Source organism: Macrobrachium nipponense, chromosome 38 (assembly GCF_015104395.2).
Source record: "Macrobrachium nipponense isolate FS-2020 chromosome 38, ASM1510439v2, whole genome shotgun sequence".
Classification (NCBI taxonomy): Eukaryota; Metazoa; Arthropoda; class Malacostraca; order Decapoda; family Palaemonidae; genus Macrobrachium; species Macrobrachium nipponense.
Genome location: NC_061098.1, coordinates 62,272,603 through 62,300,002, shown reverse-complemented (window position 1 = coordinate 62,300,002; position 27,400 = coordinate 62,272,603). Strand labels below are relative to the sequence as shown.

General features: G+C 44.2%; 1 protein-coding gene across 1 annotated transcript; it reads right to left on the bottom strand.

Annotated features, from left to right (window-relative positions):
* Positions 1-1,480: 1,480 nt before the first annotated feature.
* LOC135209756 (large ribosomal subunit protein uL11m-like) lies at positions 1,481-26,266 on the bottom strand. Its single transcript, XM_064242543.1, has 4 exons — positions 26,092-26,266; positions 23,225-23,414; positions 21,595-21,737; positions 1,481-1,880 (listed from the first exon to the last, which is right to left on the bottom strand). The coding sequence occupies exons 1-4, from the start codon at positions 26,224-26,226 to the stop codon at positions 1,761-1,763; spliced, it is 588 nt and encodes a 195-aa protein (XP_064098613.1). The 5' UTR covers positions 26,227-26,266; the 3' UTR covers positions 1,481-1,760.
* Between the last annotated feature and the right edge of the window lie 1,134 nt (positions 26,267-27,400).

The window sequence follows — 27,400 nt, the reverse complement described above, 5'->3', positions numbered from 1 at the left end:
TGCATATAAATATTGATGTATAATTATTGTATGTGTACATGTTACTTTATATATTTTATCTATAATATATATATAGATATATATATATATTATATATATATATACAATATATATAATAGTATATATAATATATAGATATAATATTATATATAATATACATATATATATATATGATAATCCTAAGTGCCCCCAAATGAAAGATTTCTAGATCCGCCATTGAACTGACGTCGTCTATCTCTGGGTCAGACTGGCCTTCCATTACTGGCACTATGGAAAAGGCTGAACTGCTTCGTCAAGCTTTTGAAGCTAAGCAATCAGCTTTGGATGTCCCTCACCGATACTTGGTATCCTGAACGTCTTCTTACAAAATTATTATTTCGCTCCAGTGATGTTAAGAAAATTCGGGATAATCTTGATAGCTGGGGTGAAGACCTTTTATAGATTCTTCCTCTGTTTAAAAGTTTCTTGTGTGTTGTCTCTGAGGTTTAGTAGATTCTAATAGACTTTTATGTTGATGTGGTATCTTTGCGGATGACAGCAAGTTTAGTAATAAAACGCTTGTTCCAAAGAGTTGTATATGTGCAGACTACAGTAACTACAAGCCAATCTCTATTCTCCCTGCTCTCTCCAAAGTTGCTGAAAAACTTATTTTTAAGTCACTATTAAAGTATGTTGAATCTAAAGAATTGTTAGCTGATGGTCATTATGCATATAGGAAGCAGCTAGGTGCTTGTGATACTCTTTTTTAGACTGATATGCCATTTGCAAGGGAACCTTGATAAGAGCTTTGAGTGCAGAGTAATTCTGATAGATTTTAGTTCTGCTTTCGATTTAATGAATCACAAGGCACTTATTTATAAACTTCAGAATCTTGGAGTAGATGGATGTTTTAGGATTACTTTATATTTCATTATAGGTAAGCAGCAGTGAGTTGCTGCAGATGGGATCTTTCATAAACCAAGACCTATTGTGTCTGGAGTTCCACAGGAAAGTATTCCTGGTCCACTGTTATTTTTATTGTATACAAGTGACATGGTTGTTGGCCTGGAAAACAAGATTGTTCAGTATACCAATGATGCAACACTTGTGGGTGTAGTAAAGTCTCCACTAAAGAGAAATGAAGCTGCCCTCAGCCTCAGTTGGGACATGGACCAGATCAGGGAATGGTGTAGTTAGTGGGGTATGAGGCTGAACTCTAATAAAATGAAAACACTATTCATTAGCAGATCTCGTACAAATTTCCCAAGTCAATGGCCCCTGTGGGCTTGTTCCATATGAATAGGTTTCATCTTCTAAATAATAACAATATGAGACTGGAAATTATTGTAGTATATACAAATCTTTAAATCTGACTCTCATGGACAGGAAAAAGGTATTATGCCATAAAATCAGGTAAAAAACTTAATGCTCCAGCATATCGGGTTATTCAACACTATGCATTCATGAGAAACATTGTGTTAGGCTATGTAAATGCAAGTCATATAACAAAATCATGTAATTATACAACAAATACATTACAGTATTTACACTGTTTACATAATAATGCAGACTGGTAAGCTCATAACTGTATCACTACCAAATTTAGACGATGCAATTGTCTTTATCTATGGCTAAGAATAGTATACAGGTAAAGGCTATTTTACTAAAGTATATTGTATCAAATAACAAATACAGTACTTAAAAAATGTAAACCAGAATGCATTAAATCCTTTTTAAGTATGTTACCAAACCATACCACAATATATTGTAAATGAGCTTCACTATTTTCGTAACAACTTGGCTTCCTTCTTCTCTTCCAATTCTTTAAGTTGCTCTTCAATGATGACTTTTCGACCTTCGAGGAACTCACCATATTCCACTGGATCAAGGTCTTGCACAACCTGAAAGGACAACAAATGTAATATAAAAATATTTTTTCCAGTCAGTTTGAGTCAAAGCACTTGACTCTATCTAGTAGGACTGGCTACAGAATCTCTAAATTTGGGGGCAATAAAGTCACTAAACTGTCCAATTACACACAACCAGTTTCACAGTTTCACAGCTAATTCTGATTTTATACATATATTTAAAAAGTTATTTTTAAACTTTAGGCACAAATGTAAAAAAAAACTTCAAATAACAGAGTACGGTTAGTAACAATAATAGATATTTTTAACCAAAACCTTGATGACTAACCAAGGTAAAATTAGTAACAATAAGAGATATTCTTAACCAAAACCATGATAGCTAACCAAGGTAAAATTAGTATTACTGACAACCATCAAATAAAAAATAACCAATAAATAATCTGTAACTGATCAATATCATTTAACTGTATCTCTAAATTCTAAGTGTTGCGTAATATTTATTTTAAAAAATCACCTGCAAATAGGCCAACTCTGGGAAAGACCTGACAAGCGGAATGAATATGAATATCATAAGTAATGGCATATACTACCACACAAAACTTATTGAAGCTAAGCCTAAGGGTAAAATACTGTCTGATAATGAACACAAGAAGTCCATTAATATAATGGTCATAAACTCTACCTCTTAAAGACAGCAATATATTGATATTCTGACTTTTAACAGGAATTCTTTTCAAACCAACTTTATCAAAATGCTTTTCGTAAAAATGTGGAACCTTATATTTGCTTAAAAGGTGGTTGTACTTATCATTACTATTAAAATGATATTTTCATAATAAAATTAAGTTTCATATATAGTTTCAACTTGCGTGGCAACTTTAATTTAAAAAATTGAGGTAGCAGTTCAATTCTTTAGTGTAGGTGACAGGCCCACCCACTGCTGGGAATATGTCACCTTACCCACTGCTAGGAATACTGGAAATGACTTAGCAAATATCTTCATTGTCTTTGTGCCTTTGTGTCCATCTGAGGGGAAGCGGGCAGCTCTAATTACTTGGTAACTAATATGAAACTTAATTTTATGTTGAAAATTTCATTTTCATATAAGTAACTTTTCAAGTAATTATTTTATTACTACTCACTTAGTAATAAGCAGAGCATTCCAAATCACAAGTGATCGTATAGCCTAAGGTGACTCGAAATGTGAATAACCAAATGGTAGCCTAAGACCTACACTACGACACCCAGATTACTTTACCCATTTTAATTGACATTCGAGATCTGACATTGCGTTATGTATACCAATGAGTACATAAATGACATTAACTTACTGTGGTTGTGAATGATGGATACGTACTGTGAATGATGAGATCGCTATCCTAGCCTGAATTACATGAGATTAGCTTCCAGCACAGTCTGTGTTTCGTAACTCTCATTCAAAGCACATCACAAGAAAACTAATCTTATTCTAGATTTACATATCCCCTAAAGGCACTTTCCCCAAACAAACTTTGAACACAGAATGCTCAAGTGATTACAATACGGTGATCTTGATGACTTCTTGTCGTCTTAATTATGACGGCATCCGTGAGCCATTTTTGTACAACCTCACACTCTGGTGGATGTAACGAGACTGCCCACGACTGTGGTTGACCGAACTACCAAACATATTCGGCTAACTACCAGACCAACAAAAGACAACCGACAGTTAGCAGTTAAAGCTATTACACATATACTTACAAATTAATACATGAAGTAACTAAACACAATGCTTTTCCTAACTAAATACAAATACAACAACACATAATACTTTTCTTTCATACAATGTGCATTTCCACTTATGTAAATGAGGAAAATACATGCAAAGATAGATTACAACTTGCAGTAAAGTACAACCTCACTTGTTGAAGTTTCGACAAATTACATAGCTGAATCACATTGAATGGAGGTGGGATACATGGACATATTCTACTCCAAAACATTTAGATTAGAGATTATAAAGTTTTTGGCACATAGCCAAGCGCCGGAGCCAAGGGGCCATTCAGCGCATATATATCTTAAGAATAAAAAAACTCGCTATCACACAAAGAAAAATACACACAACCGATCTAACATACAAATCATTCATTCATAAAAACCAAACAAGAAACCTAAAACAATTAAAAGATAATTACAATTCGTAAAAAGACCAATATTTTTTAAAAATGTCATAATTTGCTCTGCCTGAGCACCTTCACCTAAAATATCGGCAAGTGTCTTATTTGCCAGCAAACAAGCTCTACGTTTGGTTTCAAAATGAGGGCACTCCACCAAAATGACAATTTGTCGAAAATTGCATTTTTCCTAACTATACAAACCTGAGGTCCTTTAACAATAGGAAGGTAACTAGCGGCAGCTGGGACGGTCGTAAGCTTCGAACAAGGGGAGAACGGTAGTTAACTGCTTGTCCGATCGTGCGCGCGCCCGCGCGCCCGAGAGGTGAAGAATCACTTTTGCTTTAGGCCCATGCAAAAAGTTGCAGATGAGAGTGGCATGAGGTTGGGACTATGTAAAGGACCTCAGGTTTGTATAGTTAGGAAAAAATGCAATTTTCGACAAATTGTCATTTGTTCCGATACGTAATACAAACCCTCGGTCCTTTAACAATAGGAAGACTCACTTCTTGGTGGGAGGAATCTGAGTCTTTTTGGTGAACAGACTGGTGTTCGTCCAACCCTGGAGTGCCTCCCTGGTCGTAAGAGCAAGGGAGGGATCCAAACCTCTGTCCGATTGATCGGGGTGGTGTGCCACCAGCAGGATCCAATGGTCATACCTCTGGGCCAAGTACTAAGAGAGAGGCAAGCGTATCTCTTCGTACCAGCAAGCAAGAACTTGTTCCTGTTTGCAAGAGACAATCATAAAATGATGGGTTTGTCTCAAATTGGCATCCACTTCCTCCCCCTTGTTGGAGGAAGTGGTGGATATTTACTCCTATCCCTACTGAAAAGGGATAGGATGGTGCTCTATTGAGTAGCTCACTGCATCTCGTCCTTACCCAGCAGGGTGACGACCGTGTCCTCTACCCAGAGGTAGAGGGAAGAAGAAAAAGATGGGAGGAGCCAGTCACACTCTCATTCCTCATCCATTTCTTACGGTCACACCAGGACTCGATGCTGTTCAGCCTGCGAGGGTCTGGGTTAACTACACAACGTGTTGAGCAACCACCACGGTTTCACCCAAGGAAAAAAAGATCCAAGGAACGGTTGGGCAATATCCCGAAGGTAGAAGGAGGTGCATGCGGGCGCCGGTTTACCCAGGCCCGCACTTGCCTCATTACCTGCCGCCACGGAGAAGTTCTTGCGGAAACGCGAGAGAATGATGAAGAGGCGTCCACACTCATCCTGGTGTCGAAGTTTCTTCAGACAGCTCCGTCGCGCCTTCACAGGACAAAGCAGCATAGCCTCGTATCGGAGGCGGTGGAGTCCATTAGGGAGGGTATTGTGAAGGACTCGAACCAATCGTCAGTTACCGAAGGGTTCTGAGTCTTCGCTACGAAGATCGGTACGAAATCGAGCGTCACAAATCCCCATCCCTTTGTGCTTGACTTCTCAAGAGAAGTCATGCAGTTACCTAAGACGAAAAGAAGGGCATAGTCGTATGACCTATCCCTCTTCTCGACTTTGGTTATGTTACAGTACTCATACTGACAAGCTATTAAGACGAAGTAATGAATTGCTCTGGAACAAACCGAACTAAGTCCACAGCATAGTTCGTAACTGACTCGGGCGCTCTGACAGCTGCCGACTGACTGGTTCGGAATCAGTAGAGGCAAGTTGTCCAAGCATCCGGGTAAGTCACGTGACCTTCGCCCTTTAAAGAGTTATGCTGAGAGACCAAACAAATAAAATATTTGTTAGTCACCGATGCCGGACGGCGCGGCGATGATTCTCTTAATGCATAAGCTCAAAAGGCGAAAGTCAATTGCCTTCAAAAGAACCGACTCCCTGATGGCAAGAAAATCTCATAGACGTTGAATCTCAGCTTAAGGAGAAACAAAAACACTATGTGACGGTTGAAGACGAAGGTAGGCAATGAATGCAACCTACGTCTTCCAGCTGAATCGAGAGAAGGAATCTCAAGATTCTAAACCTGTGCTTACAAATGACTGAAAACGCTAACCGCCATTTCATTGCTGTCCGGTGTGCAGTGAAAGCGGGCGTTCTTCAGTAATGAAACACAGGGGAGAGCCGCCTGAAGAACTGCTTCTCATGGGCTGAACGTTTGGAAGTAGAGCTGGCAGGTGTGGGAGGGAGTAGGCGATGTCTTTCAATACATCTGCTAATCCGGGGTGAACAATGAACAATTGCACACCTCCGAATACAAGATATTTTGAGGACAAACTCAGATTCCGCAAAAATCATTCGCATTATCGAGATACGATGCAGCAAGAGACTATTACAGAATTCTGTTACCGTGCGGTAAACAGAAAGAGAGAGTCGAATAGATATCTCTGTTTTAAAATTCTCGCAATACCGAAGACGTGAATACTAGCGTCACAGCAGTAGATGGTCATTCATGTATGCGAGAATCCCCGTAATCAGAGACTTGAGTCCGTGATTGTTGGGCAGAGATACGGTGGTATTCAATCAAAGCAGGTGAGAAAGACATAACCAACCGTCCATCTCAAAGCGGCAGCTGGTACTGAAATGCCTCGGGCAATTCAATACGCAGTAGCTGTCGCTGACTCGTCATCCTGAGTTGCCAAGTATCCTTTCCACGAAGGAATGCGTTCGGCTAGAACCACCGAGCATAAAAAGATATGCTCGAGCAATTATATTTATGCGAAACGAATTTCGGTAAATATAAAAGCTTAAATGGTGTTGTTGTGACAACACCATAAAGTATATAAAATTGAAACTGGAAACTCCTGGGAGGTTGCAGGCAACCCGAGTTGCAGTTCAATTAGAATACTTTCTTCTAAGTCGCAATCCGTAGAATAACCAGGATATGCGCCTACCCCCTCGGGACCATTCAACTGCTTAGCAGAATCATGTCGCGAGGTTAATATACGTAGTATATTTGTAGGATTCTGAACAACGATCTCCATCCTAAATTCTTTCCTTCAAGAAAAAAACAAAATAAGGATTGGAGATCGACCACCTTCGGTCTCTATCAAAGAGAGTGAAGAAGTCTTCCTCGAAGGAAAGCTTCAATGGTGAACAGAATACTAAGACGATAGTTCAAGCCAGAAACTGGAGGATTTCCCCGTGCCGTTCTTCTCTATTCCAGGTTAGGTCGCCTATTGTGAGATAGTCTTCTTTCAGCAGCAGTCTTCTTCCTATTTTTTGCTAGAAAATTCCAGGAATTCGAGCATAGGCGAGGTTCCCGGTATTATCGTGTAACATATCGGGGATTCTCGTCTCGCTCACTTTGGACCGTGGTCTCGCCTAAGTGTTTGGAGATCGTAAGAAACTCTAACACTCTGAATGCGCTAGAAATTCCGTAGAATTCTAAGCAGTCTGCGAAACCCCCACCGAATTCGTCAAACGATATCGGCTGGTGGTTCCTCTCGATTCCCGTAGAAATCGAGAATGGGGCAGGATCCCTCCTCAACGACCGGGGCTTACGTCAGGTAGGACCCGAAGGTCCCCCCGGTAGCGCAGTCCCCAACGTGGAATCCTACAGAGAAATCTCTGTAGGATCCCTCCCCTTTCCCTCGTAGCCGTAAGGAGAGAGGGAATGGAGGAGGAATTGGATACTCGCTCGCCCTTCCCAGTGGAACTAGCAGTTGGAGAAGAGTAGGAGCAGCCATCGCCTTGCGGCGATGGCCTCTCAGAGTCTGGGAAAACGTATCGTCAGGAGAAAACGTTTTCCCGAGGAGGGTTACGAACTCTCACTGTAGGTAAGGGTCTGCGCCACTGTGAACGTCGTCTGGGTGGGGCTGATCGACACCTGACAGGAGAGAGCCGATACCGTCCCTCCTCCCGACTCATTCCAGTCCTCGGTTCGTGAGGTCGAAACCTCTCAGGAGGACCGAAGGAGTATTTAAATACGGTGTCCCGAAGACACGTAGAAACGCCGCTGTCGCAGTAGAGGAGGTGGAAGTAGCTTGATCGACCGGCCAGAACTGAGAGAGCCTTCTTGTCCGGAGACGAGAGACTCTGGTTCAAGACAGAATCGGCAAGCTCGATCGCGGCAAACCCACCGTCGGTTTGGGGTTCCCTCTCGGGCCCCAAAACGACTAGAGCAGAGACATGGGCTCCGCTGGTGGGAGGGGCGGCGATCCTTCCCCCAGGTCGTTTGTGCTGACGAATCAGTGCAATAACCTGGGCAAAGTTACTCTGAATCTCGGAAGTTACAGCGTCTTGAGGAGTAGGACCATCCAGTCCCTCCAACAAGAGCAGCTCCCACCCTCCTCCTTCAGAAGAAGGACCAGCAACAGATCCCTGACGGTTGCCTCCAATCACTTGCGCGTACGTCCTGGCTGGTCCTAAGACCATACCTGGCACGTGCGGCGTCGTGACGGGATCGTGAGCGGCGCATCTCTCACGATCACTCCTATATACCTCGCTCTTCCTGGCGTATGCGAGGAAGTTGAAGGTATCGGAGAGACAGAACTGACGCTACCCCCCTCCCCCCCCCCCAACGAGGTCGCCTCCAATCACTTGCGCGTACGTCCTGGTTGGTCCTAAGACCATACGTGGCACGTGCGGCGTCGTGACGGGATCGTGAGCGGCGCACCTCTCACGATCACTCCTAGCTACCTCGCTCTTCCCGGTGTAGCCCGAGGAAGTTGAAGGTAGTGGAGAGACAGACCTGACGCTCCCCCCCCCGCTCGCTGGCAGGACCAGCGTACGTGGGGGGCTGCAGCCGATCACCAACCCGCGGTGGGGATCGATCTGCAGGCCTGGCCGTGCCGCTCACCTGTGGCGAGCGGCTCGACTGAGCACGTCGACCCCGGTCCGCCCGTGCGTCAGACGAGCTGCTGCTGGTCATCATTCGTATCCGCCCGGTCCCTGTGGGAGCGGCGGTCAGGTGACCTGCAGAGCTCACTTTCGCGGTGAGACCGGTGAGCGTCCTCGCGGCACGTCAAACCGCTGGTACCAGCCGAGGCTGGTACCGTCGGTCGAGGGGACCTGGGGGACCTCTTCCCAGCCTCAACCCGTGGCCGGTCAGAGACCGTCACGTCCACCCGAGGTACCGGTTGGTCGCTGCGAGAGCGGCCGCTGGCCTGGCGAGAGTCACCTGAGCGGCTCTCGACAGTCTTCTGCTCCGTGCCTCGGTCATGACGCTGAGCGGAAACTCAGGCGTCTTAACTTTGGCTGCACGGTCACCCGAAGGAGACCGTACACTCGGAACTTCTCGCGGACGAGAAACCGAGCCGGTACCTGGCTTAGCAGCAGAGCTGCCAAGACCAGGCGAGGGTGTACCAGCGGTAGCCAGCACACCCTTGGTCCCGTCTTCTTCTTCTTCTCAGAAGGGGAGACGGGCCCCATTCCCGAAGGAACAGGAGCACCAGCAGAAGAACCCCCCCGTCACACCGGAGTGTGACGAGCCCTTCGAAGTTTCCCGAAGGAGTTCTTCTTAGGGGGAACATAACAAAACCCGGGGTTACCAGCTGGTCGCTGCGAGAGCGGCCGCTGGCCTGGCGAGAGTCACCTGAGCGGTTCTCGCCAGCCTTCTGCTCCGTGCCGTGGTCTTGGCGCCGAGCGAACTCTGGCGCCGAAACTTTGGCTGCACGGTCTCCCGAGGGAGAGCGTACACTCAGGATCTCCCGCGAACGAGAGACCGAGCCGGAACCTGGCGTAGCGGCATCGCCGCTAGCACCAGGCGAGGAAGTACCAGAGCTAACCGATACTCCTCTGTCCCCGTCTATCTCTTCCTTACGGAAGGAGACGGGCCCCGCTCCCGCCCGAAGGAGCAGGAGGACCAGCAGAAGGACCCAGTCCCACCGAGGTGGGACGGGCCCTTAGAAGTTCCCGAAGGAGACTTCTTAGGGGGAGGCAGCCTTCTTCTTCTTCGGCTTATGGGCCTTAGAAGTCGAAGGGGAAGAGGCAGCAACAGACGAAGATGAAGATGACACCTTCCTCTTCTTCGTCAGCTCACGCAGGACAGTCGACAGGTCCTCCATCCAGGCCGGAGTCGGGCCTATTGCCGAAGCAACACGGCCCGACTGCACCCTGTCCGGAAGGACTGGGACTGGGGAAGACACACCATGGGCAGGACCAGCATGGACAGGCGCAGGAACCAGGAGCGACAGGAACAGCAACCAGCTCAGGAGCGGCAGGAACAGCGGCAGCGGTAAACACAGAAGGGGACAGCCAAGCCAGTAGCGGGAACCACATCAGCGACAGGTACGGCAGGCCCAGCCATCGCCTCCCGTAGGAATCATCGGCACGCCAGCCGCGCGGGAACCATAGGTACTGGCGGCCGGTCAGGGGCGAGGCTGCTGGGAACAGCGGAAGTCTGGGGCAGGCAACACGAAGAAAACACAGGCGGCGCGGCATACCCCCTCCTCGGTACGGCGCGACCGGCCCTAGAAGCGGCAGACGGCGTCACCGACACAGCATGGGGAGTGTAAACCAGCGGGGGGAAGCAGCATAAGCGGCCGTGAAGGTTGTAGTGGAGACCGCTCCAGGTCACCGCCCCAGACCTCGCTAGACGCTGCAGCAGATTGTGGATGCTAGGCACGCCCTGCAGCCGCAGTGGCCCATACCTGTCCAAGGTCGTCTCCCACGGATGTAGCACCTGCGGTAGCACAGACAGATTAGTATGAGGGGTTCCCTCACGCACGGGGGGGGAGACATGCCCTACCCCGAACGGAAGGAAGACCCCAAAAACAAAATACGAGGAAGCTGAGCGGGGGGCAGGAAAGAAGACGAAGAATCGGATACCAAGGGAGTCGCGGGAGAGCTTTCCGACGACTTCCTGGCAGACCTTCGCTTCCCCTACCCCCGCACAGCAGTGAAAAGTAATATGAAAATGAACAGAATACTGCACTTGCGATTCATTCATAGAACTTAAAGGGGGAAAGATCAATTCCCGGGTGTAAGAGCGGAAACTTGATCCATATAATATGATGCTATCATAAATATATATGAAAATGAACAATACTGCACTTGCTATTTTCACTTTCACAGCAATAAATCGTAAGGATTAATTCCCGGGTAAGAGCGGAAATTGATCCAAAATTAAATTTGATGCAATTAATAAATGAAAATGAAAAGAAAACTGCATTGCGAATCCACTTTCATTGCATTTCTATCATACATTAAGAGGCTCGTGCCGAGCGCAATCAAGCTCTCGGCAACGAACGCACAGGGCAAAAATATAATGCAAAAGAGTACTTACATCTTTCAATTACACACTTTCGCCCAAAATACATGACTCGGCGCGAGTGCGCCCGCCCTCGGCACCGAGACACAATTCAAGGGTTCAATTCATGAAAAGGGCGGAAATCGCCGTCTCTACGGCGATAGCTCCATGTTGATTCGTAATTAAGTAATGAAAATGAAAACAGTGTACTTACAGTTTCATTTTCAAGTCAAACAAACCATTAGTAGAAAACACAATATAAACAAAGCATACGACGATGAAGCGGGCAGAGAGCGATGACGAACACGTCCTTCACACCCGCGGCCGAAAGCAAAAGTGATTCTTCACCTCTCGGGCGCGCGGGCGCGCGCACGATCGGACAAGCAGTTAACTACCGTTCTCCCCTTGTTCGAAGCTTACGACCGTCCCAGCTGCCGCTAGTTACCATCCTATTGTTAAAGGACCGAGGGTTTGTATTACGTATCGGAACAAATATGCACCACAGTCAAATCCACATGACAGGTGGAACAGCGAGGAACCTGCCTATCCGCTCCACTCATCATTAGATACCCTTGAGTATATTTAGTGTGGCCAATACGTAATCTAGCTAAAACTATCTCAGACCTTCTATCCATCCGGCTATGAGGCAAAGGATGAACAGAAGGCCTAATCGACTTTAATTTAAGATTATTATCTAAAGTAGACCAGTGGGCCTGCCACTGGTCTCTACAATAAAATCGAATGGTATTTTTAAAATCGGAAACAGGGACGCCCATGTTGGAAATGTGCCTAAGCCTAGTTGCAGCCTTAGCAGCAGCGTCGGCTCGCTCATTCCCAACAATTCCAACATGGGATGGAGCCCAACAAAACCTAACAGAAAAACCTCTTCTATTAATTAAAAGATAAAACCAATCTTGTACTTCTTGCACTAAAGGGTTGCAAGAGACTAGGCTTTTAAGAGAAGATAAAACACTTAAAGAGTCGGTAAAAATGGTAAAAAAGGGATTTTGACGAAGGAAAAATCTATTTCTGGGTGATTGGCTCGTGTCGCCCTATGAAAGGATCCTTAATATCATTCTTTCTAGGTAAAATTAATCTAAAATTACCAGAGAAAACAAAATTAAGAAAATGTCAGTAAACTGACTCGCTCTCAACTAATTAAAAAGAAGTGTCGGTATGGTAAATAGGGGCGAGTGGGAACACTACCACGAGACATTCACCAATTAGACCTTCCAATCAGAATCCCCACAAAGAGAGAGAGCCGATACCAACCAGGGCGATGCAAGCCGCTACTTACTACTACTAGAGGACGCCACGGACAGCAGCGCCCCTAGCGGTCATCCTTAATCTAAAAACATCTTGTCCTGCAGGGGGGGGCAAATAATACAGGGTGGGTTTCATAGGGCGACACGAGCCAATCACCCAGAAAATAGATTTTTCCTTCGTCAAAATCCCTTTTCTGGGCTCAGCTCGTGTCGGCCTATGAAAGAGTACCAGAGAAACAGACAAGATGGGAGGGGAAAAAAGGACAAATGAAAATCAGTTGTAAAATTGAGGGATATAATATATGTAAATCAATTATTACAGCATATAAACTAAGTACTTAAGGCTAACTTATTCTAAACAGTGACATAAAAGAAAGTTAGTAATGTAAAGTACTTAAAATTACAGTAAACAAGTAAAATACAATAATGCAAGTGGGGGGTTTATTTTAACAAAATAGATTTACTTAGATAACTTATTTACAAAATATACAAACACATTGTGTCCTACCCTAGCATAAAAATAAGGGTAGGTACACTGAAGTACATTATCAGTACATAGTGTGGATGTCCCTAGCAAAAAAAAATAAGGGACAATCCACTAATATGATCTCAGCAGCTAAGGCTAGGATATCCGAGTAGCATGCGATAGGGTGAGGCATGTTGGATGAGGTAGGTAGAAAGGAGACCTGGATCTGTACTACAACTACTATACAGTATCAGGGGAAACAATGTTTCCCGCTGCTACTGCCTGAAAATTTTAAAAGATTCCAAGGACTTTAAATTAATGACAGTTTAAAGACTGTCGGAGATTTCCATCCAGTATACTTTTTAAGATCCTCAAAGTTTCATATGTTGAAAGTAACTTTATTGAGGGTGGCTACTCCCCTGATGTCATGTGCTTTTGGGAATGAATCAGGATTGGCTTGTTTAATGAAGTAAAGGATTTGTTGTCTAATACCTTTTACTGACAAAGTACCACCTTTTTCTCTCATTGAAGAGAGAACCTGAGGATCTTGAGGATTGTACGAGATAGAAAGGCTCTTAAAGTTGATACTGGGCAGAGAGAAGGGTCTTGCGGAAGTGGGATGACTTTCCAGGGGCCCACCTTGCAAGAGGATCCTCATTTTTAGCCAAAAAAAACTACGATCCGGAGCAAGCAGAACTTCTCCTGAGGGGAGGAATTCCACATGACCCGCATCTCTGGATAGAGCCGACAGTTCTGAAATTCTAGCTCCTGAAGCTAGGCTTAATAAGAATAATGCTTTCTAAGAAGCATTATAAATGTACAAGACGAGTTGTCAGTATCTGAAGCTAGTTTTGAGGACATCATTTAAGAACCATGAAACTGCAGTAGGCCTTTTGAGAAGGTCTAAGTCTAGCACAGCTTTAGGAATAGACGTGAAATAAGATTCAGTCAGATCTATCTGGAAAACCTAACTGAAAGATCTTCTTCAAAGCCGATTTATGAGTAGTAATAGTGCTAGCTGCTCAAACCTTTTTCAAACAAGGATCTGAAAAAGGATATAGCTAAATTAATGTCATGGTTGTAGTGTTTGATTCTTTCACGTAAGGATGCTGAATTTTTTTAACAGCTGAGTCATATTTGTCTAAATAGTTGACATCTCTCCTTATCTGATTCTAGGGAAGAGGATATTTTGTGGATCAATATTAGCATCTTTATTAGCCGCAAACTTCATGAAGTCCATAAAGTTAGGGTCTGAAGAATTCCTGAGGAAGCGAACACAGTCCTCATTTGTACTGATTGTGACAGAGCTTGGGATTGGGAATCCGTTGAGGTCGGAGACCAATTCCAGAAGTAGAGGATACCAGTTGCTCTTGGGCCAGTCCGGTGCAATCAGAGCTACTATTCCCTTGAAAGTCCTCAGCTTGCTCAAGACTTTCAAAAGGAGATTCACTGGAGGAAAAGCATAAATTTTTCTCCACTGATCCCAAATCTAACGACAGGGGCGTCCGTGGCATAAGCCAGAGGGTCCAGGTTGGGGGCCACATAGCAAGGGAGCTTGTGGTTCGCTTGTGAGGCGAAGAGATCTACTTGGAGACCTGGGACTCTCCGGCATATCCACCGGAATGACCCGTCGTCTAGGGACCCATTCTGATTCCAGAGGGACTGACCGGGACAAAGCGTCTGCTATCACATTTCTTACCCCCGCCAGGTGAGTGGCGGACAGATGCCATTTGTGTTTGCTAGAGCAAAGATGGCTATCATGACATGGTTCACATGCTTGGATTTGGACCCTCCTCTGTTGATGCAATGAACTACCACTGCACTGTCCAAAACTAGTCTTAGATGAGACTTTTTCGGGGGAAGCAGTCTCTTCAAGGTAAGAAATACTGCCATTGCTTCCAGAACGTTTATGTGGAGCTGGCGTAATTGAACTGACCAAGTCCCCTGAACCTGTTTGAACTGAGAATATCCCCCCCACCGGCCACAGGGAGGCATCCGTGTGAATGGTTAACACTGGAAGGGGATATTGAAGGGGTACCCGCTTGGCTAAGTTCTTTACTTTTGACCATGGACGGAGTTGATTGCGAAGGATCTGTGGATTACTGACAACTTGTCTCGAGATTTGGCGTTCGCTCTCGATCGCCAAACTCGATTTATATCTTTTAGCCTTGCTTTCAGGAGGATATCTGTCACCGAAGCAAACTGAAGGGACCCTAGGATTCTTTCCTGGCTTCTCCTTGATGTTTGTTTGCATTTGACGAAATTGTTCTGACATTTTGCTATTTCCTTCCGTTTGGCCACTGGAATTGACAGATTGTGGGAAGACAAATCCCATTGGATTCCCAGCCACTGAAAACGAGACTCCGGGGTAAGTCTGGATTTCGTTTTGTTTATCTGGAACCCCAGATGTTCCAGAAAGTGAACTACCTTTTTGGTGGCTTTGAGGGGCAAGGATTCCTCGACTGTTGGTGCCCAGATCAACCAATCGTCGAGGTATGCTGCTACCATGATTCCCTGAGTTCTCAATTGTTGCACAACCACTTCTGCTATTTTCGTGAATACCCTGGGGGCTACATTCAGACCGAAGGGCATCACTTTGAATGAGAATGTCTGATTTCCTAGCCTGAATCCTAGGAATGGGCGGAAGTGTCTGGCTATAGGGATATGATAGTATGCGTCTGTAAGATCGATGGAGCATGTGACGGCTCCAACGAGGAAGTAAGGTCCTTACTTGCGAGAGGGTAAGCATCTTGAACTGTCGCAACGAATGAAAAGAGTTTAGCTTTGACAAGTCTAAGATTACCTTCTTTTTGTTGAGCCTTTTCTTTGCACGCTGAATAAGCGACCTTGAAATTTTAGATGCTTGACTCTCGCAATAGCTCCTTTCTGAAGGAGTTCCTCCGCATAATCTGTCAATTCCTTTGATGGTATTTGGCGGAATGATTTGATTGGAGGAGGATCTTTGATCCAACTCCAACCCAATCCTTTGGACACTATGCTCTGTGCCCAATTGCTGAACCCCCACCTGTGACGGAAGAGGAACAGCCTCCTCCTACCTGGGGAGCCTCATTGTTGATGGGCGGGTTGACCACCACGCCCTCCCTCCCTGAACTGCTTACTCCTTGTCGCCCTCCTGCGCCACGCTGGCGAAAGTAGCCTCTCGCCCTACCTCTTGATTGTCTATTAAAGGGAGGGTAGGCCTGACCTTCATACGTAGGGTTGAAGGCCGGCGAGAGTGCGTAGGAGGTCGAAGGTTGTGACTGAGGAGACAGCAGGAGGATGGGCTGGTTCTGCTTAGAAGTAGAAGGTTGTCCCGTTGGGTAACCGGGACGGCCTGAACGAATTGCTGCTGTTGCTGGTGTTTCTGGTAAGGCTGGAACCTTTTTACCAGACTTCCTTTGGTTTCTTACTAGCAGTGGGGACGGATTCTTGCTTCCTCTTAGATGAAATACCCCACCTAGCTCTAAGGCTCTGGTTGAGCCTAGCCGCCTCGTGGTGTACTTCATTTACAGCGGACTCTGGGAAGAGATCCGCTCCCCCCCCCACATGCTAGAAGCCAGGAGTCTATTAGGCTCGTGCCTAATAGTGCACTCCTGCAGAACGTGCTTTCGGCAATTCCTCCTAGCTTGGAAGAAGTCGAAAGCATCCGTCTGAACTGTCTGAAGCTGGGATTTGGCCAAGATTTTAAAACAAAGGTTCCGTGCATACGAGAGAGCAGCCATCTCTGTTATAATCAGCGAATTGAGGACCTGCCAAACCTAGTTCGCAGCGTCGAACTCCGCCTGAATCAAGGAATCAGGCAGCCTTGGGGAGCTTTTCGCCAAACTGGTCCATGGCGCAGCGGTCCGGTTTGAGCTTACCAAGCGTGAACGTGGCTGGCAAGTTCTCCCACAATTCTCCAAAAGCTGGGAAGAGCGGAGAAGTAGACTCTGCCTCCCTTAGCTGTGGCATGGGCTCGTCCTTGAGGACTGCCTGAAGAGTCGTCTCTACTATTTTTGTAGCGAACGGAAGAGAAGCCTCCTCTTCCGTCGCAAAAATAGTGAAAGGACTCTTGTAGCCTGGAGCTTGGTGTTTGTACACTCCCAGTCCCTCAAGGCAGTGAACCCATTCACGTTGAGCAATGATCCCTACTGTAGAGAACATTCTCCCTAGAGATCTTGTCCTCGGCCTAGTAAGCGCCGCTACGGTCAGCCTAGCATAGCCAATGAAAGGCTGCGTCAAACCCGGAGGATAAAACTCGAAGTCCTCAATCCTTCGAGTTCCACACTCCGGGATAGAGATCATACCATCCTTAAATGGAGCGTAAGCGGCTACTCTCCATGGGTTCTCCATAGAGAAAGCTTGGTAAGTGAGTCATATGGTGGCAGCTGGAAAATACCAGCACTTGTTACTGGGGAGACTGGAAGGGGGACCTGAGAGAGCCCAGCTACTCGGTCCTCATTCTCTCTAACTCTGTTAGAGAGATCTTGGATGGACTGGCCCGATTGAGACAGAGTGCTCGACAGTTGTGCGAACATCTGCTCAAACTTTGTCCCCAGGGCGGAGACTTGGAGAGCCGACCAACTCACCCACCTGTTGCATCACCACTGCTGAGAAAGCAGTGGGATCAAAGGTGCTGGGTCCCGCTACTCCAACCGGCGTTACCGGAGTGGATGCGGTAGAGGCCGGAGAAGGCATTGGCTCGGCGGGAGCGCGAGCCTTCTCCTTAGAAGACTTGCTTCTAGAGCTCTTCGAGTAAGAAGAGCTCGGCTTGGCCTTCACCGCGTCAGCATAAGAAGTCGAAGACTTCTTAGCTGAAGAAGACGAAGATGACTTCTTAGAAGTCGTCTTAACTAGGGTCTTCGGTTCTCTCTGTCCCTTCACCTTTGGGGGTACAGAGAGAGCGGGAGAGCGGGTAGGGATCTCAGATCCCACAAAGCCTTGGAAAGAAGCACTTGAAGAAGGGACAGGAGAAGATCCAGGAGCGCCCAAGGAAAGACCTTGGGCACCCGACACACCTACCTCAACCAACAAATCCTCCACACCTACCGCCATAGGCTCAATGTTAAGGTCCAGGGTAGCGACGTCCGGGACCGACTCCTGTGTGTGGGCCACGACCCCGAAAGACTGCTGCATCTCTTTGCTGGATGGAGGCTATGAGAGGAGCTGCGGCTAAGGGTCAACTACCCTGTTGACTTGCTCCCGGGGAAGATCTGAACGGCCAGCTTCTTGTCTAAAATGTAAGGCTGGCCTTTGGCGGCGTTCTTTCCGAAGCCGCCTACCCACGCTTTCAGGGTTGCAAGGGCGACCTCCCTCACACCAGCAGCCTGAAAGGAAGGCGAAATGAGCTTCTAATGGCGGGATGGGGTTAACAAACTTATGTCCTAAGAGTTGTTAGTAAAACGATAAAAAAGTCTATAATCGACTTACTCCCTCCACCAGCTGACTGGCCAGGTCGTAGCAGATGGCGCAGGCTTCCGGGTGCCAGAACGATCATATCGTTGTGACGGCGTGGCACATGGAGCGTGAGACCTGCACTCATCGTGGCACGCAGGGGGTCGTACAACGTCGCGTTGCATCCCAGGACCTGACAGTTGGTAGCCTGTAAGTGGAAAGATATACATAAGTATCAGGAGAACACTTACAGCCTAACAGTTGCTCCGCTGGTGCCGGAGCGAGAAAGTTAGATTAAACCAGAGCCTCCCCGCCATAATACGTGTGGTAGTAAAATGGTTGGTTGTCCTAGGCTACGGCGGAGACAAGAGATAGAATCCAACCAGGTGTGGTGGTAAAATGAAACCACGACGGATAATGGCGGAGATGGTATACATATGAATAATAAAATTATACAAATCATCGTAAAATTAGGGTATATCCTTAACAATAACAATAATTATCAAACCTTTCCCCACCCGCTACTAGAAGAGTGCCCGGGTAAGAAGCAAGCTCCCTTCCGGTAGCGGGGGAGAGATGCAAGGATATAGTAGGCAAGCAACCGACCACTAGTAGTGACCACCCCGCCCGCTGGCGGAGCCAGTAATCTATAACCAAAGGTGCCCCGGCTGCGGCGGAAGGCTCCGTTCGTTATAGAAAGGGAAGGTGGCTGAGCCACTGGGGAGGGGGGGAGGGTCTCGGCGTAACACGGCGGGAGAGAGAGAGGGGGGGGTGGCCTACTCCTCCCCGTCCCAACAACTACCCGCTCGGAGACCCGGTACCCTATGAGTGGTCGCCCTATACCCCCCGCTGGGAGGAACCCCTGGCCTCCTCAGAGAGAGAGGGAGGAAGGCAACTGAGGTTGTCATGGCAACCAAGGGGTCCCCCAGCGCCTCCCTATACCTGGTAGGGAGGGAAGGGGAAGGGGAAGGTGCAATGGAACACGTGACCGCAAGTGGCCTAAGCCGCGAAGCAACACAACCGTGGTAGGGCCACGTGAACCAGGCTGTACCAATACATGGGACATGCACCTAGGCTAGCCTAACACCCTAAATAGAACCAAATTTACATCGTAAAGATGGAAAAGACACTTTTAGTAGAAGAAAAAGAAGCCCAGGAGGAGGCAAACTGTTCCGAGGAACAGAAGCCTACTCGGAGCCAGCGATAGCCGATGAAGAGCAAGAGCTGGGATGCTGGGCTGGAACATAGAATAGCCCTAAATACCAAACTAAGAGAAATGGTAAAGGGGCTAACCTAGCTAAAACTCGATGTAAAAAACGATGAACGTGATATAGTAAGCCCATAAGTATAAGAAGTCCCAGTATGGAGGACCGGGAATTCTTAACGAGGCAGCATGGTGCCGCCACGAGACAACCGGGAAACCGTATATGACCTATTAGAAGGAAAATACTGGTTCCTGGAAGATTAAAATACAGTAAAACATTACTTATGAGGCACTTAACTTAGCCGTTGCGATGGCAGAACGTTCCATGATAGATGGTGAGATAAATCCTCGTGAAAATAGCACAAGCAAGAAAATGCGTCCGAACGCTGGCGCTAATAATTAAGGATGACCGCTAGGGGCGCTGCTGTCCGTGGCGTCCTTCTAGTGTAGTAGTTAGCGGCTGCATCGCCCGTTGGTATCGGCTCTCTCTTGTGGGGATTCTGATTGGAAGGTCTAATTGGTGAATGTCTCGTGGTAGTGTTCCCACTCGCCCCTATTACCATACCGACACTTCTTTTTAAGAGTGAGCGAGTCAGGTTTACTGACATTTTTCTTTAATTTTTTGTTTTTTCTCTTGGTAATTTTTAGATTAATTTTACCTAGAAAGAATGATATTAAGGATCCTTTCATAGGCCGACACGAGCTGAGCCCAGAAACCTTGTTAGTACAAGAACTATAAAAAATATACTTAAGAGCAGTCAAAACTGCCAGCAGTTCAGCTGTAAAAACAGAGGAATTAGATGGAAGCTTCTTTTTAATAATATTATCACTAGTCACTACAGAGCAACCAACACCATCAGAACCCTTTGAACCATCAGTATATATATGTTGAGAATCACCATGTTCAAAAGCATGGTCCAAAAAACTTGCCCTCAACAAAAAGAATGGTGGTGACTTTGAATAGAAAAAGATGCTAGCATTGAAACAATGCTTGTCATTTCCTTATCTGGTAGGAAAGCTATTGCTGGTGAAAACTGTTTCTGGTTGGTGCTCATCTTAACCTGTAGTGGCGTGGTGGTTGAGCCGTGGGGCGCCTCTACTTGCAGTACCAATATACAAAACAACTAGACAATACTCAGTACCAATATACAAAACAACCAGACAATACTCAGTACCAATATACAAAACAACCAGAAAATACTATTACCTACACTGAAAAAAACCCACAACCCATCCACTTAAACTGGGGTTTGCTCCAGGTACATTGTACCCCCAGGCTCCCCAAAACTTGACACCTTACTTCAAGTCTAAGAGCAGTAGGAGAAATTACTATGCTTTCTTACCCAATACCATGCCAGTCACTGATAATAATGCAATTACAAACACTGTTTTTCAAAAGTGAGACATGAAGATCAATTTGCAATTCCAGTTGGTCAAATACAGAATGTAAGCAAGGAACATATTGTACCTGAAAGCTAATGGGGTAGAGACTGTCCTGACGTCAAGAGCTTTCACTTAAAAATAGGCAGAATGTCCATCTAACTCTGAGAGCTCGCCTCAGAAATTAATTTTCTCTGGAAGAAGGACAATGCTTCCTTAATCAGGGGGGGATACGAGTTCTTAACAGAACAGGTAATAAACTGAAAGCCCTAACAGGACAAAGAACTCTCTCTCATTTCTTGCAGGCCACAGCCGAGGAAGTCTGTTCAGTTCTTAATAGAGCAAGAACGGGTCCAGTGCTTTGATGGGTCCCCATTCTTGGCTAGAAATACCAGGGAAAGGAGTAAACCATGTTTCTTAGTGAAAGCTTTCCTTATCGATGGCTTGGATCTCGCTGATACGTTTAGTAGTAGTCAAGGCCACAAGGAAAAGTGTCTTCTGGAAAAGGCTTCTCAGAGAAGAGGAACATAAGAGGTTTTTAAAAGAGGACTTGTCAGCCATTTCATCAATGCGTACCTGTTCCCGGAGACTGGATCTTTCTTTCTTTTGCTTGGACGTATCCTAGGACTTGATGAGGTTGTTAAGATTTGCGTTGGCGGAAGATTTTATGGATCAGCCCAATGAATACGTCTAAATTTTGTCAAATAGTGCTTTCTAGAAATCATAAGACAAGACGAATAAAAATACACAAACTCTTAACCATACCTCAATCCCAATTGAATGCGCTGATCCAATGACCATCTCACAAATCCTCTGCAAAGGAATTAGCTGTAGAGGTGGATCTTCAGCTTTTAACTTTGCTATTTCATATACATGTTTCAGGGTTATTTTGCCGCAGACTTCATTTCCTGTGAGAGAGAAGTCGTGTCAATTGTAAGAAAAGGTATGTTTCTCGCATCAGTAAATCTCAAAATACATACATTATGTAAAAAATAAGCCCATAGGGTTATGGAGGAGTTATGGAGTTCCATTTGACAACATCTGTGTGTGAGAGAGAGAGAGAGAGAGAGTAATTGGTGGTTGGATGGTTAACGACTGAATAGGCTGTTGGAGAGTTCTGGGTTGTCTGCTGGTGCTGTTAGAGATCCGAGTTCTGTGTTTTTGGTTAGTTTTCAGGCAGTCTTGGGTTAAAGCCTGTGACACCCAGTAGTGTTAGCACCAGTCAGTAGTGTCATTATAGTCAGCTAAGTTGTGTTTTGTTTGTTGTTTAGTTGTTGTTTTGTTAGTTTGATATTGTTGCTTAAGAGTTGTTGTGCTATGAGGTTTTTTGTTGAGTTGTATGTTGAGTTCCTATTATATGTGAGTTGTTATGGTTGAGGGTTGTTGTTGGTGTTGTTAGTGGGGGTGTGTGTTGTTTTTTATGTGTTGTTTGTGCAGCGGTCTTTTGTTGTGTTGTTGAGTTTTTGTTGTTATATGTGAGGTTGTGGTTGTGTTCCTTGGTTGTTTGTTGTGTTGTTGGGCTGTGGTTGTGTTCCTTGGTTGGTTGCTGTATTGTTGAGTTGTGGTTGTGTTCCTTGGTTGTTGTGTTGTAGTCCTTGGGTATTGTGTTGTTGTTGGGTTGTGGGTTGTGGTTCTTGGCTGTGGTCTTGTTGTTGTTGGTATCTCCATGACCTCGACCGGCAGACAGCACAGAATAGCCTGGAGTTGGGTAAGTACATGTTTTGAGAGTTTTTTGTGTTTGTGTTTTTTTTGTTTCTGTGTGTAGGTAGGTCAATTGTCCTGCATATTCTGTGGTGTAAAGAGGAAAGTGTGACAGACGGTGGGTTTGGCAGCTGGAGTGATTAGGTTAATGTGGGGGTTAATGCTTGTGATCCCGCCACAGGGTCATAATGAAATACGTACTATTTGCCCTAAGTGCTGCCCAAAAATTCTAGCTTGAAGTGTATAGTCACATGTGATTCACTGCTTTAATACTGATTTTTTATTTTTGGCTAAACCCCTTTGGAACTTAATCATTATGTACTTTCTTTTCACATCAAAACTGTTCTTTTTTATGGCTCTTTTTGTGACCAAAATCAGCATAAGGAAGAGGGTTTGGGCATGTAATGAGAACTGTAGAGCAGTCAGATACAAATGTATACAAGATATTGAAATAAAGTAGCATATGATACAAATTGGGACGCCCAAGAAAATCTAGGAGAGGGTTAAAGACGAAGATCTGAATTATGCCATAATTAAGACAAAGAAAAAAAGATGAACCAATGAGGGGATTTCTCCAAGTGTTAATCTTTTTAAAGAAAACCAGGTGTGAAAATACACTAATTACGTTGCTTTCCGTAGTTCTAAAAAATTTATCCAAATGCAACACTCTTCCTGGATATCAAAGACCTCTTACCAGGCTTCATTGCTCCTCTCTGGACTCCCGCAGCTTGTTTCAAGAAATAAGTCGTAGTTGGATGATGAACAGTGAGGTCGTAAGTCCTGTCACCCCTTACTTGTATTCTGCAGGGTAGAGGTATACCTTCTTTGTAGTGAGCTGTCCTTGCATTGAAGTCTTTACAAAACGATGCAATGTTCAGACCGCGCTGAAACAAATTGTGGCAAGTTATAATCATCTTGAAAAATATAGCCAAAGTCATACAGTTTGAAATTTGAAATTGTCTTCAATCATTGTTTGATCACTTTTATGAATTTTCCTATTATGTATTATTTTGTTATTATTATTAATTCAGTAGATGAAACTCTTCCATATGAACAAGCCCACAGAGGCCATTGACTTGAAGAAGATAACATCACTTATAGTATTCAATACAGACAGTCCCCAGTTATTGGCGGACTTGATTAATGGCGATCCAGTTTTAAAATCGGTGATTTACGGGGCCATAACAAGCCAAGTTCTGGTTATCGGTGCCATTAACAGAGGTGCCATTAACCGGTTATCAGTGCCACAAATAGCCGAGTTTCGGTTAATGGTGGTTTTCGCGTATCTGGGGACTGCCTGTATTGTTATGTATGTAAATGTAACGTAAAATTAAGTGCTTTCGCTAATTGATTATTGTACGATGTAACAACTGCTAGTCCTGTATTGTACAGTAGAACCCTGGTCCTTAACTGTATTATAACTTCACATAATCAGATTTTGACATGAAATTTTGAGTAATTTTGCATCAGACCTCAGACAAAAAACCGGAATCTGACCCATTGAACCATATGGTTTTTGTAAACAAAAGTGTTAAAGTCAGTTGCCACTAGTTGGTGCTGTTGATGGCATTGTTTAAAGACAGCTCACTCTGCTATTATTGTTTTGAGCAGTTACATGCTTGTAGAAGAATATTTTCTTAAGTATTTTGTGGCCTCTGAACTGTATTTTGATTCAATCATGAGTCCCAAGTAAGCCTTTTCAGACAAGAAGAGGAAAACAGTAAGAACCACAGTTGAACTTATGGAGGAGATTATTGAAACGTATGAAAAAAGAATTTGTGTAACTGATTTATCATCTTATTTTTAATATTTTATTAATTAACTGGAATAATTACGTATTCTTGTTTTTCAATGTTTTACTATTAGCAATAAATTTTCTGGCCTACCCCATTTATAGTACATTCTATACCTAGCCTAGCCAATGGCACTTTGGTCAACCATCGGTAATATGGCCACATTGGATGTAGGCCAGTTTTTTATACAGTGTACAGTGGACCCCCAAATTTGCTTTCTCCGGATTCGCTGATTCACGCATTCAAGGATTTCTCTCTGGCACATTTCCCCCCATTATTTGGGGAAAATTCGCCTATTCGCAGAATTTTTTATGAGAAATATCCATAGATTCCTGTTTTTTTTATCAATTTCATCATAAAATGCACTTTTTGTGATAAAACTATTAAAAAAACTGGGTATAAAAACTTTTAGTGATTTTTTCTTGAGTTTTAACTAACAAAATAAGATGTTTTAAGCAAAATACAGGGGGACCACTGTACATTTTTTAAAAATAAAAAATGACATCTATATGATGTTATTTACCTCTGAACTTATTTAATGGTAATTTAGTATCAATGTTTTGTATAAAAAGGCAAGGTTAGGGTAATAAGTGGTGGTCAAGAATGGATTAATCCATTTTTGGTTATTTCTTAAAAAACTTAGTCAGATTTTGACTGAATCGCATCTTGACGCTTCTTCTGGAATGGAATGGCGTCAAGGTCCGAGGTTCTGTATTTTTGTTGAAAGGAAACTAGTAATGGGAAACATGAAATAATGATAAAACAATACAATATAGGTAGTCGCAGGTTATCGGCGGGGGTTCCATTCTCTGTGGGGCGTTAATATGCGAAAACCGCCATTAACCGAAACTCAGCAATTTATGGTGCTTATGGTGCCCATACCTGGTTAATGGTGCATCTGTTAGGTATGTTATGGCACCATAACTCTATTATCAGTGCCTTATGGTGCCGATAACCGAAATCCGATACTTTATGGTGCTAGACAAGCGCCATAAAACTGGAATGCCATTAACAGAGTCTGCCGATAATCCGGAACAGCCTGTGCAGTACTCTCTCCATTACTGCCACTGACATGAAGGCAGCTAATAATTTGTCAATAAAGATAAATGGAAATTAAAGCTAACAAAACATATAGTATAATCTTGTGGAATCACTGGAATATCAAATTAGGCCAATGGCTAAGTCCTGGAACCTATGAGGTCATTCAGTGGTGATAAAATTGAGAGTAAAGACAGTTTTAAAGATGTAACATGAGGAAAAATTCAAAGCTGCACTATGAAACAATAGTTAGGAGAGGGTGGAAAGTAAAATGGACGAAAGATATGAACAGAAGCGAGTAAAAGGAATAACAGAGGTTGCAGCTAGGGCCCCAAAGGGACACTGCAAAGGTAATCTTGTGGACTTCAGCTCATTAATTGGGCTACAGATACACACAGCATCTAATACAGATAGCCATGGTGTCTCTAAACAAAGAGACCTGAAAGTTATATAATATTTTGCCACAGCTAGACAAGTATCAATGGTATAATAAATGTTATTTGATTTGTAATAAACAGTACAGTTTGGGACAGTAGTATTCATTAATTTCCTGTTTCATAGATTCATTTAATAATTGTTTGTAAGGTACCATGAGTTGTACATAGAAATGATACTGATAATGGCTGTTATGGGTCTGTTCCCCCCCTCAATTTCTAAAAGGTACTGGAAAGTAATGTGACTTAAAATAAAGAGAGTAATGATGCCCAAAGATAATGAACTCTTAACTTACCTGCCCCAGCACTGGACCTAGAGGAGGGCCAGCCACTGCCATCCCGGCTGGTATAATTGCCCTGATGACATTACTATGAACGACTTTTTCCACGACCTTTCTCATGGCCTTCATTTTCCCACCAGCCTTCGGCATTTTGAACTGGAAGAAAGTGTCCACGTAAATAACAAGACAAATATTTTTTGGTGCTGTAGACAATCAACTGATTTAAAAACTACAATACATCATCATCATTGGGTGAAAATGTATCTTAACTGCACTATAACTAAAATGATTTTATGAGCATAAGAAATACAGAGCAATATTTCATTACTAAACAGAATTACATCATGTTTCATCAAGCTGTATCTTTTTATCAGTCTAAAATAATTTCAAAATAAAGTGGTGAAAGTGAAGTTGAACCCATTACTATACTATTTGCTTATTACCTATTGAGAGTTGCAAGGATGTATATCAACACTGCATACAGTTTCTCTATAAAACAGAAAATGATGAATAAAATAATCATGAAACTTATTTAATAACTGCTACATATATACATTTATTTGCCTGTTCATTTTGAGGTATGAAAAAGTTATACAAAGTATGACGTGTATCACAACAATTCTATACAGTAAAGTACCTATTGAGATATGTATATCACCACATTCTCTGTAGCTCTTACGTATAGCCTAAGTCGGGCTTAGCTTGACCCTAGAATGGTTTTATTTTGTGAATTAACTGCAGTTTCAACGGTTATCGAGTATGGTTAAGGTAATTGTGAACACAGTATATAAATTTCTTGCAAAATACATAAAATATCCATTTCCCAACCAGTTTATCATGTATTATGAGCATGTTGGACAATTACAGTATGTTCAAACCAATTTATGTCTGTATCTTTCAATTTCAGGTGGGCCAAAAGAGAACAAGGATTTTCAGATGTCTCTGGTGTCTAGACTAGCTAGTACCTTCAATGATTCCCCAGCTGACTTAGGTGGGTGCAACGTTAGGTCGAGATAAGTTTATATATTTTACTTTTATGATTCATGGTGCTCATGTCAGGTGAGGTGGGTGGATTCAGATCCAGCTGGTTTAAGATTCAGCATCCTAAGTTAATTAGGTTAGAGGATGGATCCTTGTAGCCATTTATGCTAACAGGAAGTTGAATACCTGTATTTTCCATTTTATGATTTACTATGCCCTACATCACGTTAGGTTAAGTTCGGTTGGGGGTGGGTTGGTTTCAGGTCCAGCCAGGTAAGACTCAGCGTCTTAGGCTAGGTTAGGTTTTGATAAATTCTTGTAGTAGTTTTTGCTCCATTTTTAT